We start from the raw sequence: 22,746 nt of genomic DNA on the forward strand, positions 1-22,746 counted from the left end.
TGGTTAGGAATAGACATTAGGAATAGACGTTAAGAATAGACATTAGGAATAGACGTTAGGAATAGACATTAAGAATAGACATTAGGAATAGACGTTAAGAATAGACATTAGGAATAGACGTTAAGAATAGACATTAGGAATAGACGTTAAGAATAGACGTTAGGAATAGACGTTAGGAATAGATGTTAGGAATAGACATTAGGAATAGACGTTAAGAATAGACATTAGGAATAGACGTTAGGAATAGACGTTAAGAATAGACATTAGGAATAGACGTTAGGAATAGACGTTAAGAATAGACATTAGGAATAGACGTTAAGAATAGACGTTAGGAATAGACGTTAGCAATAGTGGTTAGGAATAGACATTAGGAATAGACGTTAAGAATAGACATTAGGAATAGACGTTAAGAATAGACATTAGGAATAGACGTTAGGAATAGACGTTAGGAATAGTGGTTAGGAATAGACGTTAGGAATAGACGTTAAGAATAGACATTAGGAATAGACGTTAAGAATAGACATTAGGAATAGACGTTAGGAATAGACGTTAAGAATAGACGTTAGGAATAGTGGTTAGGAATAGACGTTAGGAATAGACGTTAAGAATAGACATTAGGAATAGACGTTAAGAATAGACATTAGGAATAGACGTTAGGAATAGACGTTAAGAATAGACATTAGGAATAGTGGTTAGGAATAGACGTTAGGAATAGATGTTAGGAATAGTGGTTAGGAATAGATGTTAGGAATAGACGTTAGGAATAGACATTAGGAATAGTGGTTAGGAATAGATGTTAGGAATAGATGTTAGGAATAGATGTTAGGAATAGACGTTAGGAATAGTGGTTAGGAATAGTGGTTAGGAATAGATGTTAGGAATAGACGTTAGGAATAGATTTTAGGAATAGTGGTTAGGAATAGATGTTAGGAATGGACATTAGGAATAGATGTTAGGAATAGATGTTAGGAATAGACGTTAGGAATAGACGTTAGGAGGTCTTTCTTTTGACTATTCGAATCCAGCCACAGCTGAGCCCACAGCGAGGGAGGAATTTGGCATGTTAGTGGTCAGGTGTCTCAGGAGGTGACAACGTAACAATCAGACTGGGACGCAGTGGAGGACGTATGAGGGGGGAGAGACACCCTATCAACCCTATTAAGTCATAAATGTAAGAGATAATTTCTATTACTCAGGATGAGAATCCCTTCAATAAGACGGCGTCGAGCGTCGACTTCCTGCCGTGTGGCTCTGACCTCGTTAGGCTGAGACAGGAAACCAGCGGGTTACAGTCAGAGACATCTTACACACAGACCTTTGATCCTCATCTAGTGCATCACCGTGGAAACACTTTGACCCCTTTTCCCTCCAAACGTCTCTGTGCCGATTGTTGGCAATCTCTCTCATTACAGTACAATTGCTAAGAAGCATTGTTTACTACTCACAGGGTTTGCAAACACTTTTCTACATTAGACATAGAAATTTTAGATTATGTCACTTTTTCTCAATTGCTAAAACACAAAACCTGGTTCCTGTAGCAAAAACACCCCCAAACCTTTTCGTCATTCCCAGAAGCACACACACATTTCCCATAACCAAAAACACAATTCACCTCTGTCCACACATGTCTCAATATTCAAAACACTTTCTGCAAAACCACAAAAGTGATCAAATAAATCATTCATTGCATGTGTTCATTCAGCAAACACATGCTCTCAATATAATTACCTGAAGTTACCATGAACTCAGAGACCACACCCTTCTCAAGGTGAAAACACTCTGAAGGTGGTAACACACCAATCAGAATTGGGGGTCAATAAGTAGAGCTTAGAGTGCATGCTCACGTCCTTTGGAACAATGGATCCCAACCATGCAGAGGTTGAGAGACGAGGCAGAGGACAGCAAAGACAAGTATTTCCTGATGAAATCCGTGCCACAGTTGTTCATCGTGTGGTGGTACACGGGAGCACAATGAAAGAAGCTACTAGTCTAGCCAAACTGTTGCATCCATTGTTCGTACAGGTCATTTCCCTCATTGTCACTATGTGTTGTATCACAGTACATACTATTCCAATACACATATGTTTGAAGTAAAATTTGTCTTTTTGATTCCTGTAGGCAAAGGCTGACTCACACCAATACATCTTTATTGATGAAGCAGGGTTCAAGCTCACAAAAAGCATCCACAACATCATTGGACACCGTGCAATCATCCAAGTTCCCGGTCAGAGGGGGGGGGGTGGGGGGGGGGGCAGCCATTAGCAACCGTGGCATCCTCCACCCCATGCTGTACTGGGTCCATACAACACTGCACTACTCCTTCAGTTTCTAGACCAGTGGCACAATAACCTTCTCCAACAAGGAGAGCCACGGTAACCAAAGCAAACCCAATATGTTGTCATTTGGGATACGTCAGCTTCCATCGGGCTGCTCTGGTTTGCACCTGGTTCAATGACCACCCCAGGTTCTGGGTCCTTTTTCTGCCAGCATACTCTCCTTTTCTGAATCCAATAGAGGAATTGTTCTCAGCATGGCGGTGGAGTCTATGACAGAAACCGATGGTGAATGCATGTGGGATATTTCCCTCTCCAGGGTTGGATCAGACACACAAGGGGATATCCCACGCTGCCTAGCGAGAAAAGACATAATGTGTGACGTCGATCAAATACTATGGCCTGAACCTGACCTGAGACAAGATCATGCTGACATTGATGCTGATGAACGTGTATCTGTGCACAATCTCAGTGCTGTGAATAAACCCTATTGACATTTTAGTGGCAGTGTGTTGAATTGATCCCTCCTGTGTGTAACAAACACTAATGTAGTCTGTGTTTTGACAGCTTGTGTGTATTGTCTGAAGGTAAAGACTGATTGGGACCCAGAAGTTAGATGTTTGACTGCTGGGTGAGAGTTTTTAAAATTGTGTGTGAAGATGGAGGCGGTGGAAGGTTTACGATCTCCAGCCCCTCATTCAAGCCATGGAGGAGGCGTGCAGCCAAAATGCAACCAAGGGCTCTGGCCCCATCCAGCGAGGCCAAGAGATGATGCCTAGGAATTCTTCTTTTTGTATTTCATTTGCTGTGTTTACAGTATTCCATTTGAACAACAAAATGCGACCTTTACGTAGTGTACGTAGACATGCTTACAATGTGGAGAAATACTATATATTTACATTTGAATTAGTGTGCTGTACTGGTGTGGTTAAGTCAACATATTCATGTACTCTACTGTAAATATCTGACAAAATCAAGTAGGTTATATCATTAGAAAAGATAGTGTCAAAGTGTGTTAAATGTTGCACAGCAGTGCGTAACTGGTTCAAGCAGAGTCCAATTTTATGAACCGTGTGGCACACAGTGATGGAAATGCGGTTTTTATACATGATTGTACCATTTTGAACAAAGAATTTCATTTTGCAAAAGATTTGAGGTGTTCTGCTACTTGTGTGTATCGTTGTGTGAATTGTGTGTTGTGTTTTGACAACTTGAGAAAATTGTGCTTAAGCAATTGGAAAAAACTGTATTCAGCAGAAGAGGTGAGATGGTACATGTTACAGTGCAATACTGTCAGGCTGGGGGGTACAGGTAGAGGCAGGACTCAGACGCAGGGTTTTTAGGTGAGAATTTAATAAATCAAATTAATAAATACAAAATCCAAGAACTCAAAAATCAAAAAAACGCCAAGGGGGGAAAAAACCAAAGACACGATGACACCAACAAGCCAACAAGCAAGGATGAGACAAGAGACATGGCTTAATTACACTGGGGGGGGGGGGGGTGATTGGACACAGGTGGAAACAATCATCGAGGTGAATCACAGGGGAAGACAGAACAAAGCAGGAAGTGAAGTTACCCAGGGACACGAGAGACATGAGACAAAATAAAACAGGACATGGACCCAAACCGTGACCAATACATGGTCTACATTTTTAAATGACAATACAGTAGTTGTTTCACTGTAGGATCCGGTTGCCTCAGAGAGGAGGGAGAGGCCGAGAGCAAAACAAATCATTTCGGATTCATTCTTATCACATAAATATTCTTTAGTACATTCAATAGACTAATAATGGGTTATTCTGTAATGAAATAATGTCCGTGTGAACTTTCAATAAAAGTTCATAATTGCTGTGATGCTCCCTGTTCTTTAGGTCAGTGTGTTATGAGTCACATGCATGTTTTTTTCAATGAGGATCGGTGGAACGCTCTCATTTTCGTATGAAGTGTTTTGTAGGTTTGATTAACTGTTTGGATAAAATGAATCATGGTAATGCAGACTGTGTGAAGAGTTTAGAAAATGTGGTTTCAGTATTAAACAATGCTTGTAAATATGCAAATGAGGCGTTATCTAATGGTGATTTCAGGAGGAATCTACAGACACAAAGAGGTAAATTACACACAACAATAATTCTTCGTCTCGTTTAATCTCTGTTGTCTATTTAGATATATTTTGTCTTCTGTCTTGCTTTTTTGATATCGAAGCATTTCATGGAGATTCTCGAGGTCACGCTTGAAGCAGGATGTCTCTCAGATTTCACTGATAATCACACGTCAATCAAACCAGTGGGCGCGAAAACACACACACACACACACACTGATAGTGATGATGCCGCCGACCTGAGTCACAATGTGACGGTAAACAAGGTCAACAAACTCATGGCTCACATCCTGCATCACAGCACTCTGAAAGAAAGGGGGGGGGGGGGTTTCCAGGGCCCCTGGGGTGCACTATGTTGTCTTTATTGTACTGTCTTCATGCACCTTCCGCCAAGACAATTTCCATGTATGTACAACATACTATGGCAATAAACGTTTCCTGATTCCTGATAGAGGGCCCCTGAGGAGACTAGAGGTCCTAAAGAGAGGATGTGGTCTCAATGAAGTTTCTCCTGTTGCATCAGACCCCAAAGCGACAGCTGCGGTGACGTCATGTGACGTCATGTGAGGTAATATGACGTCTCCATGAACAGTTCGAATCATCATCAAAAATAAACGTGGAGTGAAACATAATAAAGTGAAAAATGAGGGTTTTATAACAGTAAAAAGACAGTAAAAATCGTCACAAAAGGCTTTGCAATAAAAACACTCTGAATAGGTGACTGATACATTTATGTCTTATGTCACTTCTTTATACAGGAAGAGAAATGGCATTTTAAGTATAACATGTTAAATGCACATGACATAGAAAATATTATCATCTTAGTATGGACGTTAATGCACGAAACCTTTGGGGAGGAACCTCCAAAAAAGCTTTCAATGTCTCTTCTTAATCATCTGAAGACTTTTCAGGAAATGTAAATTTGTGTTTTGGATGTTTGGAAGTGATTACAGCAGCATATCGAGATATGAAGTCCTCACTGCTGGATCTTCACCTCTGTTATTTGCTCATTTATCCCTCGTGGTTCTTTGACCCCGAAAAGAGGCGCTGTGTATAATGAAAGTGGGTCGACCTGGATGTGGTTTGGAGAGGTGGATCAAAGCGGAATGCAAGCAGTGACATCACCGGAGGGGGCGTCGCAGAGCAGCATAAAGGCCGGAGCTCCAGCCGAGGTCTGGCAGAACAGCAGCGGAGAAGAGGAGGAGGACCACCAGCATAGGTCACATCCAAACATCTGCAACTTCTCACCTGAACCTCCAGCGGAGCCGGAGAGCCTGCAGAAAGACAGTGAAGAAGTGAAGATCTGTTATTCTGAACAAACAAAAGTCAAACGCGGCAGCATGTTGACGACAACAAAGTCCTCCAAAGTAATGGTAAGATTAAACTCATAAATAATGTGAAAAAGTTGTCTCCTGTGCCGATGTGAGGGTTTCGGGACGAAGGACGTTGCATCATGTGCACAGACTGCAAAGCCCTCTGAGGCTCATTTGGCATTTTATACTAAATAAAATGTATTGAATTGAATGGAATTATTGTATTCAGTCATTCACGTGTAATCAGAAATAAAAACACAGCTAATAAGTAATGACAATAGAAGAATAGAATCTGAGTCTCCTCCTCTTCCTCAGACTGTCTGTGTGATGATGACGATGATGATGATGGCGACGGCCATGCCGAAAGCAGCTGGCCATACGAAACACACGGCGAGGTCACACAGGAAGTCGACTGACGGCGTGGCGGTGGAAACGGTCCCCCTGCATCTGGACCCCGGCGCAGTGGCTCCTCCCACACACACGAGGGCGCTGCAGAACGCCTCCGTGTCGCCGTGGACATACAAGTAGGGGACCAGAGCCGCGCGGCGCCCTTTTGGTCCTTTGGCCCCGTGCTCACGCCTGTCTTTGGTCTCCATCCTCAGCGTCTCCCGGGACGACGCCCTGTTCCCCCCCATGCTGTCCGAGGCGCGCTGCCTGCTGCGAGGCTGCCTGGACAAAGAGGGCCGCGAGGACCTGAGCCTGGAGTCCAGACCCATCCTGCACCAGACGCTGGTGCTGCGCCGGGTCAAGGCCGAGGGGGTGGGGCACAGTTACCACTATCGGCTGGAGTCCCGCCTCCTCGCCGTGGGCTGCACCTGCGTCCGACCCGTCATCCGGCGCCAAAAATGAGGAGCAGCTGCTAGGTGAGTCCAGTGGTTTCATAAGTGGGACACGGCATGGAGCGTCTGAATTAAGAGATGGGAACTGCCCCAAATAGAAAGTATATCATTAGAATAATTATCCAATGTTTGCTTTCTACTGCACAGAGTAGAAAACAGTTTGTTTAAATCTATTTGAAATAGTAACATCTATTCTGGACAAGATGAAGGAAGACAATGCTATTGATAATTAAAGAAGTTATTTTTCTTAAACAATATTACACATTAAATATTTTGACTTATCAATATAAACAAAGTCAAGATTATGAAATAACTCTTAGATCCTTATTTCAAACTTTGTCTCTGTGTATTCAATAGAATTTGCCAGTTTTCATATTTGCTGTTTTTCCATTTGTTTAATTTGACATTTTACTTTTATTTGTCTCCAAACAGGAAAGTACTGTAAAGTATTGTGGAGCGGAGAACAAAACGTGCTGGTTATTGGATGTGTGTTCATACAAATGATGTTCTATTTATGATTTCACTTAATTTAAAATGACTTTTAGTTATTTATTAATAATATTCTATTTATAATGGTGTATTTATTCAGAACCTGAAATTGATGTTGAAATAAAAATAATGTTTTAACAACGAAGTAAAGACTCATTCTTTTATTTTTAAATTTAAAAAAGAATAGATTTTCGCACATCATCATCATCTCAATCTGTTTCCTTTACATTGATGAGAAACATACACAAACACACCAATGCAGCTGCAAACACATGTACACAATCCCCTCGTGAGCGGGGGGGTCCTTCAAGTCGACTCTTCTTGGTTTAATGAGTCTTTTGAGTCAGACTGGTCTTAGATTTCTGGGATTTTTAATTAGAACTCGTCTTTGTACCAAATTTAAGTCTTTAGAACTCACTGAGTCTCTGACACTCATTTCTCTCATATCAGTAAACCGAGTCCACTTGACCTCAGGTCACGGTCTGGTCCTCAACCCTCCAAACCGTTCGCCATGTACCACTAGACGTTGCTGTGGAGCCAGATGGTACCGGCTTACAGTAAATGTACTGATCCAGAACAAGCTGGTGGACTCAGAGTGTTTCCAGGAAGCAGAGACCCCACATTGAAGCCTGATCGGGTTCACGTCCCAAGTCCGCTGGACCAAGTCTATTCTGGACCAACGGCTCCATCGGCCCAAGTCCGGTTTCTGATTTTTGGTTTGGTCCAACTTGAGTGGTTGATCCGTGTACAATCACACTCACACATAAATACATTGGCACTGTTGGCAGCATGGCAACAAAGCCCAGTAAGAGCCGCTGTGGTCTAGTGATGAATATGCAGCGTCCTTCAGGAGTTTTTTGTCTCATTATCAAGAGTTTATCTCAATAAAAAGAGCCCTGGTCATAAAGCGGAGATCCAGATGTTGGACCCGCCTTCGGTCCGCCTCCTTTTCGCCTTCTCTCGCTCTTTTCGGAGGCTCTTCCTGTCGGTCTTCCAGTCGGAGCCGTGGCCGGGGTCTCTGGCAACTCAACCCTCAGCTTGCCAGTTCTCCAAAATGGCTTCCAAAGAAAGTTCAGCTTGTGTTGTGATCAGGCCGTCAGGACACCTGGAGGAGGAAAGAGGGGCGGAGTCAACAAACATGAAGATGCTTCCTGCCTTTATGCTAAGCTAATGCCGTCCTGATTCCAGCTTTGTCTTTTATCACACATTCAGAACATGTTTTGAGGACTACTACATTGAATAAATAAAAGGAATGAAACATATTTAACATATTTTCATATTGGGGGGGCACAGACCCCGTCAAAGAACTGTTGGTCTCATAGTGACTACCCAGAATCCCCTCCTACTCCTTTTTGTCCTCACCTCCACACAGCGGAGACAAACTCCCACCAAACAGAATCTGGATGCGGCGTGAAAGCTTCCCATAAAACCCGCTCACCTCCACGTGCAGCCGCTCCTGCGCGGCGTTCATCTGGCGCTGCTCCTTGTCGGCGTCGGCGCGATGCTCCTGCCGCTCTTTGGTCAGGGCTTTCTGTGCAACTTCTCGCTCGTGCTCCCTCCTCTCAGCCAGGTGCCTCATAAGCTCCGCCTCCTGACACTTGGGGGAGAAAGAGGACGAAGTTTACAAAGTTGCTTCTGCAGGTTTTCAACCTCAAGAATCACAAGATCATTGGTTCATCTTCTGAGTCTGATGAGCTTTCTGCTGTTTAATTTCACTGCTGCATGATTTCTCAACAAAGCGCTCTGTCTTTGCTTGATTTTTAATGATCAATATTCAGAAATGCATTAAACTGAAGCCAAATTAATTTCCATAATGTTGTTGTTTTCCTGAATTCCTGCACACTGTAATTAACTCCCTCAGGGATCGATTGGTGGCGCCTCCCCTTCAAGCTACATTGAAACATCACAACTATTCACTGGATGTTTTGAGAAACTAGTTTCAGATATTATATATAGTTAAACTTTGTTATGACCTAATACCTAAAAAAAGAATGATCTCCCCTCTCTGTGCTATTTGTAGAGCTGACATTAGCATGCTAAGCAGGTTAGTGTCATCAGTGCCAGGATGCTGATGTCAGCATTAACACCACAGTGAGACATCACAGTAACGAATAGCAATCCTCTCATCATCACCCACCTTCCTCCTCTCCTGAGCGGCGTCCAGTTTCTTCTGGATTTCCTCCAGAGAGGGCTTCTGGCGAGGGGGTGTGGTGGCCCGGAGCTCGGGGCCGCCGTCGAAGGAGGGCGGCTTCAGGATGACCTCGAAGGCCTGGCCGCTCGATCGCTTGCTCAGTTCAATCACCTCCATGTGGCGGATGTTGCACAGGTTCAGGTCCACCACGCCTCCTGGGAGGAGAACACGAGAACATGAGACCTCCCGCGCTGTCTTTGCTCTGGGTTCAAACAGGACAAAGAACGTTCCCTCTCATGTTCTCTGCACTCTGTGCTTTCTGCTGCTGCTGTGAACCTGCGACTGAGTGATGGCATTGAAGCCTCATGCGGAGCTAATGTCATCGCCGCGTCACTAAAGGGGGCTGCTGACCTTCCTTCTGGTCGGCCGAGGCGTCGGTGGGTTGGGGGAGGATGCAGGAGCAGAAGAGAGACACCAGGGGAAGCTCTCGCATCTTCTCTCTGTATGCTGGACCATGGAGAGAGAGGGAGGGAGAACAGCTGCTGATGAGCAACAGATCTGCAGCGGCAGTCAGAAGGAGCAGAACTCGAGTCCCCCAGAAGAGGTTTACCTGCTAGAGTCATTCTGCTGCTCCCTGTTGAAGACACTGTGGTGAGGTAGAGGGTTCCTGAGGAGAGACACAGCCACAGTCACAGCAGGCTCACGGACCACAGAAGGTCACGTACAGAGGAGGAACGGATCAGAACACGCCGCGAGCGCTTGTGGTGTGTTTCCCAGAAATCTAGTTCATTATCTTTGATGCGTCTTTTGGAAGATTTTGCGTTGTGTTTTGTGTATAAAATACACGTAAAATACACCTTAGATTCAGTTTGGTGTTTCCTCCCATCGTCCAGTAGCTTGCCAGACTCCGTTTAGTAGCTAAACTGAGTCTCATTTAGATTTAAAAGTCAGCATATTCCTTCATCAGATTCCAGATTTTCTGGATCAACCTCAGAAGACTACTGCAGCACAAACAGCTAGAGGCTCCTTCACAAAGCCTCATTTTCATCATTAACTCTCCAAAGTGAAAACAAATACGTGAAAATCTCAACAAACAGAATTCAGATTCAGGAGAGAGACTCAAAAGAAGCAAATCATGAATACATGATTCAGTTTGCTGCCTATTTAAGAGGTGATCCTGTCAAGATGTGTGCGTGAGTGTGTGTGTGTGTGAGTGTGAGTGTGTGTGTGTGTGTGTGTGTGTGTGTGTGTGTGTGTGTGTGTGTGTGTGTGTGTGTGTGCAGCGACTAAGCGATGATGTCATTGTTGCCAGTGAGTGCATCAGCTTCTGCACAGTGAAACTCAAACACTAAACCGCTTTATGAAGAAAAAGATGAGCAACAAAAAAAAATAAGATTCAGGAAATAAAGAAGCAACTGAGACGGAGACGCAGGAAAAGATGAAAATAATTGAAATGATTGAAATAAAAGACGGCCGAAGGAGGTAAGAGAAGCTGCTGTGATGAGTTTGGCTTTTAAAGCTCAGAACATGATGAAATGCTCACAAACAGACGTGTACTCACCCTGCAGTGATGCTCGGTCTCTCTGCTCAGAGTGAAGATCTGCGGCTCCGCAGCATCAGCACCAAACAGCAGCTCACTGCATGACATCACCCACCAGCCATCCCATTGGCCGCCAGGGATGCCCGGCTGTGATTGGTCCAGCAGAGCAGAGGGAGGAGGAGGTTGGATTTCAGAGACTGAAAGCTCCTCATCACGGTTCTACTGGAGTTTCACTGCTTTTTTAGTAGTGATCAATACAAGAATTTTATCAACCATGACATTTACCAATTTACCAATATATTGTTGGTTTGTTAAAATGGTCGGTTGTGGTTCAGATGGTTGGTTCTGGTTGGTTGTGGTTCAGATGGTTGGTTCTGGTTGGATCCAGACTGTTGGGTCGGTGTACTTCTGCGAAATTCAAGTCATCTCTAAACGTGACGGCTGCCAGCGAGTCGTGAGTCATCCTGTCTCCTTCAGCGATGGGACTCTGGTCATCAACCATCTGCCGCTGGGCTTCAGAACTCATCATAGCGGCTCCAGCAGAACGTCCTCGGCAACAGCAGCAGAACTTTAATCAGGTTCTCCCAGCTCAGTAGCTTCTACTTTGCTCCACTTGTTTACAACACCATCACGCATCAGCTGAGAGTTCAGTGCTACACGTAGAGAACCTAAAGAAGCTCCACACTGAGGAACAAGTTCACATCCTTCTAGTGCCTCCAACAATCCGCCTGGGACTACAGTTCCCATCATGCACCACGGCAGAACACATTGTTCCCACACACGCTTCCTCGTGTCTCCTCACAATGAAGCAGATGATGTAATGCAGCGGCAGTGTGTGAATGTGGTTGTGTGTGTGTGTGTGTGTGTCTGTGTGTGTGTGTCTGTGTGTGTGTGTGTGTGTGTGTGTGTGTGTGTGTGTGTGTGTGGAGGCAAGAAGAGCAAAAGGCTGCAGCAACAAGGAGAGGAACCGCCTCCACATCCCAACTGGTGATGTCATCTCCATCCAATCAGCTATTAGCTCTGGATGCCTCACAGCCAGTGTGTGTGTGTGTGTGTGTGTGTGTGTGTGTGTGTGTGTGTGTGTGTGTGTGCGTGTGTGTGTGTCAGTTTAAAGCAGAAGAATCAAAATATCTGATTCTTAGAGGAGCTTCATGCAACAAATATGAAACAAAATAACTGAATAAAGTAAAATACGATATTAAAGTGTTTTACTTTCACTTTGATACTATTTCAAGAACCTTTATGTCATTTTTCAAAACTCTAGGTACAAAATGTGACTGTAATACAATAAAATCACAACAGCAGAAATAAAGCAGTTAGCTGCAAAACATGAAAAAACTCTTCTGTTCCTCAGCTGGATCCCCTACATGAACATGTTCCTCAAGCCGGGCTGGTGGATCTGGCCACAGGTTCTCATCCACATCACCAAGGAGGCTTTCATCAGCCAAACACCATGGTGAATCCAGGCCTGACACTGGTCTGCTGTGATGTCATCGCGTGCTTCACCAATTTGATCATTGGTTGTGAGTTTTGTATCAAGAGGTTTAAAAAATGGCATCGAGATTCCCAGGGACCGAGGACGGAGCCCTGAGGAACTCCAGTAGTAAGAGGACAAGGTTCCGACACAGATCCTCTCCAAGTTACGCGGTAGGTGCGACCATCAAGGTAGGATGAGAGAAGAGAGAGAGCAGAACCTGAGACACCAAGTTCCTGAAGGCAGGAAACAAGGATCTGGTGGTTCACTGTGTCGAATGCTGCAGAAAGGTCCAGAAGGATGAGGACGGAGGAGAGAGAGGCTCTAGCAGCGTGGAGAACAGTCTCTGTGGAATGCCCCCTTAAAGCCTGACTGGTGGGGGTCAAGGAGGTTTAATAAAATAAATAATGAATAATAAAATATATAAAACGGAGTATGAAATAAAATACATTATGAATATATATATATATATATTTATATGTGATATAGAAAAACTATTTACCAATAAAAAGAGAAGACATGTGATATAAAGGGGCGGGGCTGTGCCCCACACACAGCAGCAGATTAACGGCAAGCAATGACATCATCTCTGAGTCCGGATGATGAGGTCACTGCACTGCTCTGAAGTGATGTCATGCTGAGTGAGGATACTCTGTTTAGTGTGTGTGTGTTTGTGTGTGTGTCCATTTGTGTGGCACAACAATCATTTGACACAGAAGATTTACAGCTTGATGCCTTTTTCTTCTGGATTAATGACACGTAATGAGGTTTGAAAACATCGATCACCTTGTAGTTCCTTTAGTTGTCTTGTCACCACTGAGGAGTCCTTCTCCATCGTCACCCAGGACCCGGAGTAACAAAATGGTCTTTATTGAAATGACGACATTTTGTGACTCCATGTGCGCTTTTATTAATAAAAGAATAAAGAAAATTAGGATTCACTTTCATGTAAATGCGATTGCTCCATCAGTGTCCTGTCTGACTGACGTCTCTCAGTGGAGGACTCCAACATCACAGCATCAACAGGATCCTGTAGGTCCACGCTCTACAACATCAGGAGAACACGACCCCTTCTCACTCAGAAGGAGGCGCAGGTACTGATTCAGGCTCTTGTCATCTCCTGGACTATTGTAACTGTCTCCTGGCAGGTCTCCCTGCTCCATTCCACCTCTGCAGCTCATCCACAATGCAGCAGCTCCACTGGTCTTCAACCTTCCTAAGTTCTCCTACACTACTCCACTCCTCTCTTCACTGGTTACCAGAAACCCTCTGGTGTGAATGAGCGGTCTGACACTCCTCCAGCAGTCGTGAGCTCGTTTGTGTCGGCGAGGCGTCGTGACTCAGTCTGTTTGTGCTCCTGGAGCCCACTGGGGGGGGGGGGGGGGGGGGGGGGGGGGGGGGGGGGGTAGAATGTCAACTGAAGTGAGTCACGGAGTTTTACTTCATAAATAAACACGTACAGACACGCTGCTCCAATTAAAATTAAATTAAATTAAAACACATGAGATCTCAATGTGCTGAAAAATGATGGATATTTATTGATGTGGACGGTTTAATGTCTTCATTTCAGACACCCTGCACATCAAAGTGAAAGAATGATGTGGGTTGATGATCCATTTGCTAAAATGCCATTTCTGAAACTCACAATGTGCTGGAAATCCCTGGTGGACATTTAGCTGGACATTAAGATGTAAGTGGACTTCTGTGATGAAACGGCACTTTGTTCTTCTGGGTTTGTTTCCGTGTGGGTGAAATGGACTTATTGTAAGTCACTTTGGACAAAAGACTTCAATGTTGGACATCAGTGGGGGACATCCAACGGCAGCATGGAGGAGTTGGACCATCTGAGCAGCTTGTGTAGGTCATGAAATGTCCTGAGCTTTTGGGTTTGCCTGAAGGAGGAGGGGCTAGCAGATGGTCCACAGGGGGCCTCTGATGACCAATAGAATTATATATAATTAAACAACCGTGTGTAAAAGACATTTTCTAAAACAATTGTGTTCATTTCAAAGATTGTCAATTTAGTTAATCGCAATTAATACATTTCAAAATGTGAGATTAATGATTTGATCTATTGACAACGCTAATACTTAGATATATATTAGTATTATACGTGCAAATACAAATAATAAAAGTACTTATGGCAATACATGTTATCGTACAAAAGTAGTGGTTCTGTTCCACCTCCTCTCCTTCCATGCGGGGGAAGTGACTCAGCTCTTCAGCTCCTACCAGCTGGATGCAGCGAGCAGATAGGGACAGAGGGACAGACAAAGACAGAGGGAACGTGGGAGAGGGGGACAGAGACAAAGAGTCAGCAGGAGACACTCCAGAAGCCCTTCAGAGAAGCGGAGACGTGAATGAGGACCAGTAGGACAATCGGACAAAAGGGAGGACGTGGAGCCTTTGATGAAGTTGACAGAGACCACGTTAGCAGAAATAAAACTGAGGAGGCAAAGCCACCCTCCGCTGAGCTGTAAACTAAATACAATCACGTATTTAGATGCCAGATCGGCCTCTTGGTCACAAATGAGTCCGATTGCAAAAAGATGGACGCAATTAAAGTGTCTTTAGAGTCTGATACGCAGGAGGTGACGGTGGATCCCAGTGAACTTGAGTTGAGAGACGGATGCACTTTGGTTTAGTTAGTTGGGTTTGTCAAAGCATTCCAGATGTTGGTGTGCTTCTGATCAGAGGTGAGCAGCACATCGGTTTCTTTCTCACACACACCTAAACTGAAATATATTTTAATATATAAATCCCTTCAATGCTTTTACAAACAATCGTCAACAGGAATGAGGAACCCAAGACAAACAGAATAGCCTTTTATGATAAAAAAATAAATCCTTTTTCCTCAGGGAGAGGAGCAGCCAATCAGGTTCAGTGAGGTCACAGGGTCACCTGATCAGACAGGAAGTGCAGCTTCATAGAGTTCAGATGTACAGTCAGTGTCTTCGGTCCAGACAGTGAGGTCAGGGGTCATCGGGCACGGCACACTTTCTGTTTCGGACCTGAACCACTTCCTTCCTCTCCTTCAGGAAGTTTCCAAAGGCGTCGACCTCTTTGCTTTCCTCCGTTGCTGCAAAACATTTTACAAAAACGTGTTCCTTCACATCTACACTCGTCTTTTAAAGACATTTCTCTCATCAATAAATATCTTTGTAAAGATGTAGAGGAATAAAAGAATGAATGAAGTCTGTTGATGTCAGTCTTCTCTTTACATTTAGTGCATCTCATTGATTGCTGTGACAGCGTTGTCATGGAAACACGGCACCCGCCCTGTTTTTTTTTTTCTTCGATGCGAAATCTCGCTCAACTCACCGCTGTGATCAATGTCGTCCGTGTCGCTGTCCTCGTCCTCCTCGCTGTCGTCAGGGTTACCGCGTGACATGATGAGGTCACTGGAGCTGGGCGTGTCAGCTGCCTCTGCAGAAGAACACAGCGTCATTACGCAGAGCAACAGGCCCGGGCGTCGCTGGGTGAGCGCTGGTCCTCAGGCCGCACCTGTTGGTGCTGCGGTCGCCATGTCGACGGCTCCCAGGTCCTTCCTGAGTCGCTTCAGCTGCTCCTGCTGCTTCCTGCTCTGAGCCTCCGCCTGACGGACAGGAAGTCAGTTAACTAGAGGTAAAGAACTACAACACGTCTTTAGAGCACAACATAGTTCAAACCAATCAGAACACACACACACACACACAGTATTAAATACAAAAACTCACCAGCTGTTTGCGGAGTCTTTCGTACTCAGGTCGATACTCCCTGAGGAATTAGGAGGAACTTTAAATATCAGCCAGTAGAATCAAACATTCCCGTCTTTAACTGGTCAATAATCCATTACATTTATTCACCTGCATGTCCTCACTAACAGGTCTGAGATCTGCTTAGTTTATGCTGCGGTTGGTGAAGTAAAGACAGGAAGCCACGATATCTAAAGCTAAAGTCAATATTCACACGTCACACTCCAAGAGGCCCGGAGAGGTCTGTTGGTGCCTGAACGCATCGCAGGGCTCAGAGGATGTCAGACTGGTATCATGTGTGTGTCATAACAACGCACGAGGCCGGTACTACAAGTCCCAGAAGGCCCGGCATGTTTCATCCTCTAGTTACTATAGTAACGAACAGCCCAAAGCTTCAGGCCACGTGGTGCAGAGCAGACCTCTGAAGACTGAAGAAGCTACAAGTACCATTTTGCATATGTTTTAGTATTGAATTGACTTTGGGTATTTGGGAATCAGCCCTCAGCGCGGTCCCACCGGCTCTTTCCTGAACGAGATGAACGAGTGACACGCAAGGTCTGAAGCTTCACCTCTCGTATTCATCAGCGGCGTCCTCCACCTGGACGAACAGCTCGTCCAAGCCGCTCCCTGTCACCGCGGACACGCCCACCACCTGCAACAGGAGGGGGGGGGGGGGGGGGGGGGGGGCTTAACAACCGGGTTCTACAAGCGAGGCGCAGGCGTGGATTCAATGGATTCATTCAAGCTCTGCTTCAGCCTCCATCCTTTAGATCAGCGGTGCCCAATAGGTCCACCAGTCGATCTCAAAGGCAGTACGAGTCGATTGGGTGCCATCGATAAAAAAATGACGTGACGCATGTGCGTTGTACCGCGCTCCTCTCACCCTCAGGTGGGCGTAGAACTCGTCCAGCACCAGGCTCATGGAGCGCGTCAGGTTGCTGACGTAAGACGTCTCCTGGTTCAAAGCGTCCTGGAACACCTCAAAGTCCTGCATCCACTCCACCGCGAAGCTGTGGTCGATGATGTCGGTCTGCACAAACAACCACAACAACGACGACGGGTGAGCAACGAGCGGACGAGCCGCCAGCAGACAGGAAGTGACCTCACTTTGTTCATGGCGACGATGAAAGGCAGCTTGGTCTTGTAGAGGATACTGGAGGAGAGAGAAAGACGGAGCACTGTCACCTGAAACCGTTCAGAGAGAATCCACTGTGTGCAGTTCTAATGGATCCACTAGCTCCCCCTGCTGGACATCCTCAGTACAAATACGCTTTTATATCGATTGTGTACGTATGAGGGGATTTAGATGTTTTGGGGAGACATCTGGTATTTAGTTACACAGAAAGTCAACAAAGGAGAGACATTTGTATTTCACATAAATAATATACTTTACATTACTTAAGGTAATTCTATCAATTTAAAATGTTTTTTTTCTACAATTGTGATACGATTTGAAGTTGACTCCTTGTTCTATGTTGGTTGGATGATCAGTTAGAGCTCCTACCTGCAGGCATACAGCATGTTGGACATGAAGGTGACGGGGCTGACGCTGCGGGACGTGTCCATCACATAGATCACCACGCAGGGGAAAGACGAGGCCTGAAACAAAGAACCAGTCTCAGCACCACTGAGGAGGCGTAGTTAAGGTGCTGCGGTGTGTGATCAGGAGATGCACAAACCAGAGTCTCTGTGATGATGGTCCCAGACGCTGACCAGGTGAAGACTTCGATCTGACCCGGCGTGTCGATCAGCACGTAGCTGCAGAGGACAGGAGGCATCAGAGGGGGAGAGGTGGAGCCTCCAGGGGTCCGTTTCTAGAAGCAGGTTCAGTGGAAACTCAGTTTGTTCACCTTGAGATGAGTTTCAGAAAGGGAGGTAACTAAAGCTCAGGGTCAGTCGCTATGGTAACGGAGACTGTGAACCCCACCTGATTCTTTCACAGGCTCCTCCCCCTGACAGCAGCCAGCCAATGACACGGCACGCTTTCATTTCCTCATTCATTCATCCTCTGAATCAGTTTCCACATATGAACAAAATAAGATCCTGTTGCGTTAAAGACTAAAGTGTCTTCTGGAACGTGGACGTCCTTTTCTGGACGATCCTGTTGATGAAGAAGCGGTTTTACTTCACAGGGTGTTAAACGTTGGAGAGTATTGACGCCTGATTAAATATATTGTCATTTCCAGATAAATACTTGTTGGAACGGAATCGTTTTTCAAATATGTCCAAAACCTCCCTGTCCTCATATAACTAACGTCCCCCATCGTGGACGTGCTCTCACATCACATCACATTCTTTGTGTAGTATTACGTTTCCTTTACAACGTGATGGAGAATATTAGTAAAGCTGCGGTTTGCAGAGCTGTGAGGAAACATCAAACCAGTGAGCCATTAAAGAAGAATAAAACACATTATAGGTTCAATACCATTGGACCAGTTTGTGTTGTAGTGGTTAAATATGAGCATGGTGTGTGTTTCCAGCCTGTGTGTAGTGTGTTCTAACAGTGAATTAGTCAAACGGATGTTTTATGATTAGTTTGTACATTAAATATTACGCCTTGTTTCTCTGTCTTTTGCTGCAGTAGCGTGTTGCTTTGGTTCTAATCACGGTTCAAACTCAGTGCTCTTGCATTAATATTTACACCTCGACAGGGGTGACGTGTGCCGACCGATTGTTGGTGGTCGTTGCCATGGTAACTCGTTGTATCATGGCTCCATTCATGCTGCCTTCAGTGCACGCGCTCAACTCTGAGTCAAACTACTCCGAGTAGATTGAACGACTCTAAACAGCTGTTTCCCATCTCAGGGTAAATCAACCGAGTTTGTTGAACCTCCTTCTTGAAACGGACCCCAGGGAACATGAAGACATCACAGAGACACAGAAAATAAGTCTTCCTTGAGAGTCACTGACCGGTGGCTCTGCTGCTTCTTCTCCAAGAAATGCATCACCTGAGGAACAGAGAAACTCAGTTTTAGGGCTGGAACAACAAATCGATGAAATCAATAAAATTAGATTTTTAAGTGTTGGTAACGAATTTGATTATTGATTGGTTGTGTCACAGGATTATTACGTCCCTCAGCGTTGTGGAGATGAGCGCGGACGGGGAAAAAAAGAGAGCCGACCCGTCGCAGAGGAAAGAGCAGCCAGCGGCGCCAGCAGTTGTTGTGAGTCACATGACGCAGGCAAAGACGTGACGCAAAGAGCATTTCACATTGAATAAACTAAAACAAGAATGTCAATGGCAAAATATGCCAAGTCAACGTAACGTGGTACGAGAGCACCACGTGAGGAACGTAAAGAGCCTCCAGCAGCTCTTCTGTTTACTAGCGTTAGCTCGCTAATAACAGCAGCAAAGCAGTTAGCAAGACTAAAGACACGTTCTTATTTACTCGCCTTTTTGGACCATTCATTTTTCAATGAGTTGTCTTGTATATATTTCGTGCTTTGTCCCATTTTGGTTATCGAATATATTTCTATGTATTTTTTAACGCTGTCATTAGCGGCACGGCCGGGGTTCACTGACTGACGCATGTAGCCCGCGGGCCGCGAGTTTGACACATGTGCTCTAGAGTAATTATGTATTATATCCCTCCTCTGGCTTTCTTCCTTTTTTCTCCCCATTAAAGGGATTCTGGAAGGCGTTTTTCCTGTGTTGATGACAGGGTCAGAGGTCAGGATTTCGCATGTGTACAGATTAAAACACCATCGGAGGCAAATTTGTAATTTGGGGCTGTACAAAATTAATTGAATCATCCAAACTTTACGAAATACAGAAAGAATTATATCAAATTTTGAAGAAAATAAAAGGAGGCGGAGTCAGACCGAGTCACCTGATCAAAGCGTGTGGCGAACAGGTTGAGTGATGTCACGATGCCCCCGTTCGGTCCGAGGCCGTACTGCTTCATCACCTCCTTGTAGTTCACAGTGTCTCTGATGTCTGGAGGACAGAAGACAGATCAGCATGAAAAAAGGAATGTGCTGTGAGTACTATTTGTTTTTCTATTAACCAGTGAAAAGACCATATTTCATCCAAGGAAGAGTCAGACCTGTCAATCAGCCTTTAGCCCCGCCCTAAAATATCCCCTCTTCATGGTCTGTGTGACTCTACATGGACCATCATTCACTAAATGAACATCATGCTGCATTGAAGAAGACTTGAAACTAGAGACTGAGACCATAAACTCATGTTTACTGAGGGAATAAATCAAGAGAGAAATAGAGTAATTTCCTCATAGACGTCTGAGGGAGCAGAGGAGTCGCCCCCTGCTGGTCACTACACAGAAGTAGAGTCATTTCCTCATAGACGTCTATGGGAGCAGAGGAGTCGCCCCCTGCTGGTCACTACACAGAAGTAGAGTCATTTCCTCATAGACGTCTATGGGAGCAGAGGAGTCGCCCCCTGCTGGTCACTACACAGAAGTAGAGCCATTTCCTCATAGACGTCTATGGGAGCAGAGGAGTCGTCCCCTGCTGGTCACTACACAGAAGTAGAGTCATTTCCTCATAGACGTCTATGGGAGCAGAGGAGTCGCCCCCTGCTGGTCACTACACAGAAGTAGAGTAATTTCCTCATAGACGTCTATGGGAGCAGAGGAGTCGCCCCCTGCTGGTCACTACACAGAAGTAGAGTCATTTCCTCATAGACGTCTATGGGAGCAGAGGAGTCGCCCCCTGCTGGTCACTACACAGAAGTAGAGTCATTTCCTCATAGACGTCTATGGGAGCAGAGGAGTCGCCCCCTGCTGGTCACTACACAGAAGTAGTCATTTCCTCATAGACGTCTATGGGAGCAGAGGAGTCGCCCCCTGCTGGTCACTACACAGAAGTAGAGTCATTTCCTCATAGACGTCTATGGGAGCAGAGGAGTCGCCCCCTGCTGGTCACTACACAGAAGTAGTCATTTCCTCATAGACGTCTATGGGAGCAGAGGAGTCGCCCCCTGCTGGTCACTACACAGAAGTAGAGTCATTTCCTCATAGACGTCTATGGGAGCAGAGGAGTCGCCCCCTGCTGGTCACTACACAGAAGTAGTCATTTCCTCATAGACGTCTATGGGAGCAGAGGAGTCGTCCCCTGCTGGTCACTACACAGAATGCAGCTTTAACTCATGGAGCTCTGACTCCACTTTCAGAAAGCAGGTGTTTGGAGGGAAAGTCAAACCACGCATATTAATGACACATATTTACACTTAAATATCAAATCCAGGACCCAACAGCAACATGAAATGTCAACACAGTGAAATGGCGCAGCTCGAGGGGTCCGTTGCTCACCGATGTTGGCGGGGAACGGGACCTCGTGGACGGCCGGGTCCAGGTTGATGACGTACGGGGGAGCTTTCACAGAGTGGAGATGAGCAGTCAGCCGCTGGAGGAAACAGACTGATGTCAGAACGCAGGAGACGAGGATACTTCAGGGGACTCAATCAGGCTCACGTGGACGTTGGATATAGGTTCATATTCATGGTACCCAGAGGAATAATCAGGTTCCAACATGATGTGAATGTAATGGAAGAATAGCTTTGAATATTCAGTGTGCATCACGTGTCGAGCTGGTTTTATTATAACTCCACTTGTAAGCATTACAACATCAAACAATTGTTGAATGAAAGGATATTGGTCATCATAAACTAATGCACTAAACTAACGTTTTATGCAAGATGTTTCATTAGGAATCAGTTGAGCAGGAATCTGAGGCCCTTGTGCTTCACCAGACTATGGATAATTGTGTTCCAGCTCATACTTCGAGTCCGCTGCATTTAATTAGGTTTTAAGACACCGTTCTATGACGCTGTGTTCCGCTAAAAGAGGCTGACTAATGTTAGCTAAATAATTAGCTAACCAGCTAGCCTCCCATGCGCGTTGCGTGCCTGAAGAAACTAGCCTTAGCTCACGCAGTTAGCTGCAGTTAGCTCACGCAGTTAACTGCCGTTAGCTCACGCAGTTAGCTGCAGTTAGCTCACGCAGTTAACTGCCGTTAGCCACACGCGCCGACTCACCTGGACGAAGGTGGTCTTCCCGGACCCCGCCATGCCGAGGACGATGAGACACACGGGCTTGTCCCGGGGGGCGGCTCCCGGTGGCCCGGCATCTGTCTCCGCCGCAGAGCTCTCCTGGTTCTCCGCCAACACCGCTCCAGCAGCGGGACGCGGCTCCGCAGCAGCCATGTTGTCTGATGTTGTGAGAAAGCGGCGGCCGTAAAGACGCTGGTGCTGTCGTAAAAAGGGCCGCTTACAGGGATGATGTGGAGGAGACTTAACTACCCTTACGTCCTATTTTGTTCTTTGTGGAAAACATCAGAAAATCTATTGAAAAACAAAAAGGATTTTTAATTATATTGGAGAACAACCATACAACGCATCCACTTTAAACTCTTCTCCTCACTCACCTCACCGACCTGCTCCAGCACCACACTCCCTCCCGCTCCGGTCCTCTGATGCCAACCTCCTGTCCACCCCACTCAGGAGAAAAGCACTAAACAAATAAAATGTATTATTGTTATTACAATGAAAATAATTTCATTAGATTTTTATTTCACGACTTAAAATATTTTTTTCAAAATATTTTTCACTGCAAAACCAAATTCTACCTCATATCTTATTACTTTCTTTTCTGTGGCATTTGTCAAATATATCAAATAAATTTGAACTAATATATTTTTCCTTTTTTTCCATCAAATTTTCCAACATATTCAAGACTTTCTCTCCCGCAACATTTTTTGAGCTGATTTTTTTAGACTATTTTCCATGACAATTTTCCACTTATTATTATTTGTGTGGAATGGGACTCCTTAAGGAATGAAGGTCAGCACACCATGAAGACCCCGGAGTCAGAGGGTAGAATCACTATGAACCAT

At 45.2% G+C, this 22,746-nt stretch overlaps 3 protein-coding genes across 4 annotated transcripts; 1 reads left to right on the top strand and 2 right to left on the bottom strand.

Moving 5' to 3' along the window:
• The first annotated feature begins 5,426 nt into the window (after nucleotides 1-5,426).
• On the top strand, nucleotides 5,427-6,652 carry il17a/f1 (interleukin 17a/f1). Its single transcript, XM_037447974.2, has 3 exons — nucleotides 5,427-5,747; nucleotides 6,003-6,211; nucleotides 6,290-6,652. The coding sequence occupies exons 1-3, from the start codon at nucleotides 5,451-5,453 to the stop codon at nucleotides 6,534-6,536; spliced, it is 753 nt and encodes a 250-aa protein (XP_037303871.2). The 5' UTR covers nucleotides 5,427-5,450; the 3' UTR covers nucleotides 6,537-6,652.
• A 509-nt stretch (nucleotides 6,653-7,161) lies between these two features.
• LOC119194014 (stathmin-4-like) lies at nucleotides 7,162-10,850 on the bottom strand. Its single transcript, XM_037448030.2, has 6 exons — nucleotides 10,708-10,850; nucleotides 9,757-9,813; nucleotides 9,558-9,653; nucleotides 9,153-9,361; nucleotides 8,454-8,612; nucleotides 7,162-8,120 (listed from the first exon to the last, which is right to left on the bottom strand). The coding sequence occupies exons 2-6, from the start codon at nucleotides 9,767-9,769 to the stop codon at nucleotides 8,112-8,114; spliced, it is 486 nt and encodes a 161-aa protein (XP_037303927.1). The 5' UTR covers nucleotides 9,770-9,813; nucleotides 10,708-10,850; the 3' UTR covers nucleotides 7,162-8,111.
• A 2,819-nt stretch (nucleotides 10,851-13,669) lies between these two features.
• On the bottom strand, nucleotides 13,670-22,112 carry gpn1 (GPN-loop GTPase 1). 2 transcript variants are annotated; one of them, XR_009956051.1, is made up of 15 exons: nucleotides 21,890-22,112; nucleotides 21,165-21,258; nucleotides 19,725-19,831; nucleotides 18,805-18,842; nucleotides 17,574-17,652; nucleotides 17,399-17,493; nucleotides 17,002-17,047; nucleotides 16,778-16,924; nucleotides 16,464-16,546; nucleotides 15,877-15,916; nucleotides 15,665-15,755; nucleotides 15,482-15,586; nucleotides 15,062-15,239; nucleotides 14,323-14,395; nucleotides 13,670-14,092 (listed from the first exon to the last, which is right to left on the bottom strand). XR_009956051.1 is itself a non-coding variant. In XM_062561944.1 (13 exons), exons 1-13 carry the CDS (start codon nucleotides 22,055-22,057, stop codon nucleotides 15,133-15,135), a joined length of 1,200 nt encoding a protein of 399 aa, XP_062417928.1. In that variant the 5' UTR covers nucleotides 22,058-22,111; the 3' UTR covers nucleotides 14,973-15,132. The 2 variants fall into 2 exon arrangements, 1 of the variants encoding a protein (XP_062417928.1); XM_062561944.1 differs by lacking the exons at nucleotides 13,670-14,092; nucleotides 14,323-14,395 and having other exon boundaries at nucleotides 14,973-15,239; nucleotides 21,890-22,111.
• Nucleotides 22,113-22,746: the final 634 nt, after the last annotated feature.

Source organism: Pungitius pungitius, chromosome 4, assembly GCF_949316345.1.
Source record: "Pungitius pungitius chromosome 4, fPunPun2.1, whole genome shotgun sequence".
In the NCBI taxonomy this organism is placed as follows: domain Eukaryota; kingdom Metazoa; phylum Chordata; class Actinopteri; order Perciformes; family Gasterosteidae; genus Pungitius; species Pungitius pungitius.

Excerpts from the sequence above, each read along its gene's own strand:
- il17a/f1 (XM_037447974.2), top strand. The coding sequence starts at position 5,451 with ATGTGGTTTGGAGAGGTGGATCAAAGCGGAATGCAAGCAGTGACATCA. Across the intron at positions 5,748-6,002 it reads CAAAGTCCTCCAAAGTAATG|ACTGTCTGTGTGATGATGAC; the intron begins GTAAGATTAAAC and ends CCTCTTCCTCAG. Across the intron at positions 6,212-6,289 it reads GTGTCGCCGTGGACATACAA|CGTCTCCCGGGACGACGCCC; the intron begins GTAGGGGACCAG and ends CTCCATCCTCAG.
- LOC119194014 (XM_037448030.2), bottom strand. Across the intron at positions 9,362-9,557 it reads CTCGGCCGACCAGAAGGAAG|GAGGCGTGGTGGACCTGAAC; the intron begins GTCAGCAGCCCC and ends TTCTCCTCCCAG. Across the intron at positions 8,613-9,152 it reads CCGCTCAGGAGAGGAGGAAG|TGTCAGGAGGCGGAGCTTAT; the intron begins GTGGGTGATGAT and ends TTCTCCCCCAAG.
- gpn1 (XM_062561944.1), bottom strand. The coding sequence starts at position 22,057 with ATGGCTGCTGCGGAGCCGCGTCCCGCTGCTGGAGCGGTGTTGGCGGAG. Across the intron at positions 17,653-18,804 it reads AAGAAGCAGCAGAGCCACCG|CTACGTGCTGATCGACACGC; the intron begins GTCAGTGACTCT and ends TGTCCTCTGCAG. Across the intron at positions 15,917-16,463 it reads GCCGCTGATGAATACGAGAG|GGAGTATCGACCTGAGTACG; the intron begins GTGAAGCTTCAG and ends CTAATTCCTCAG.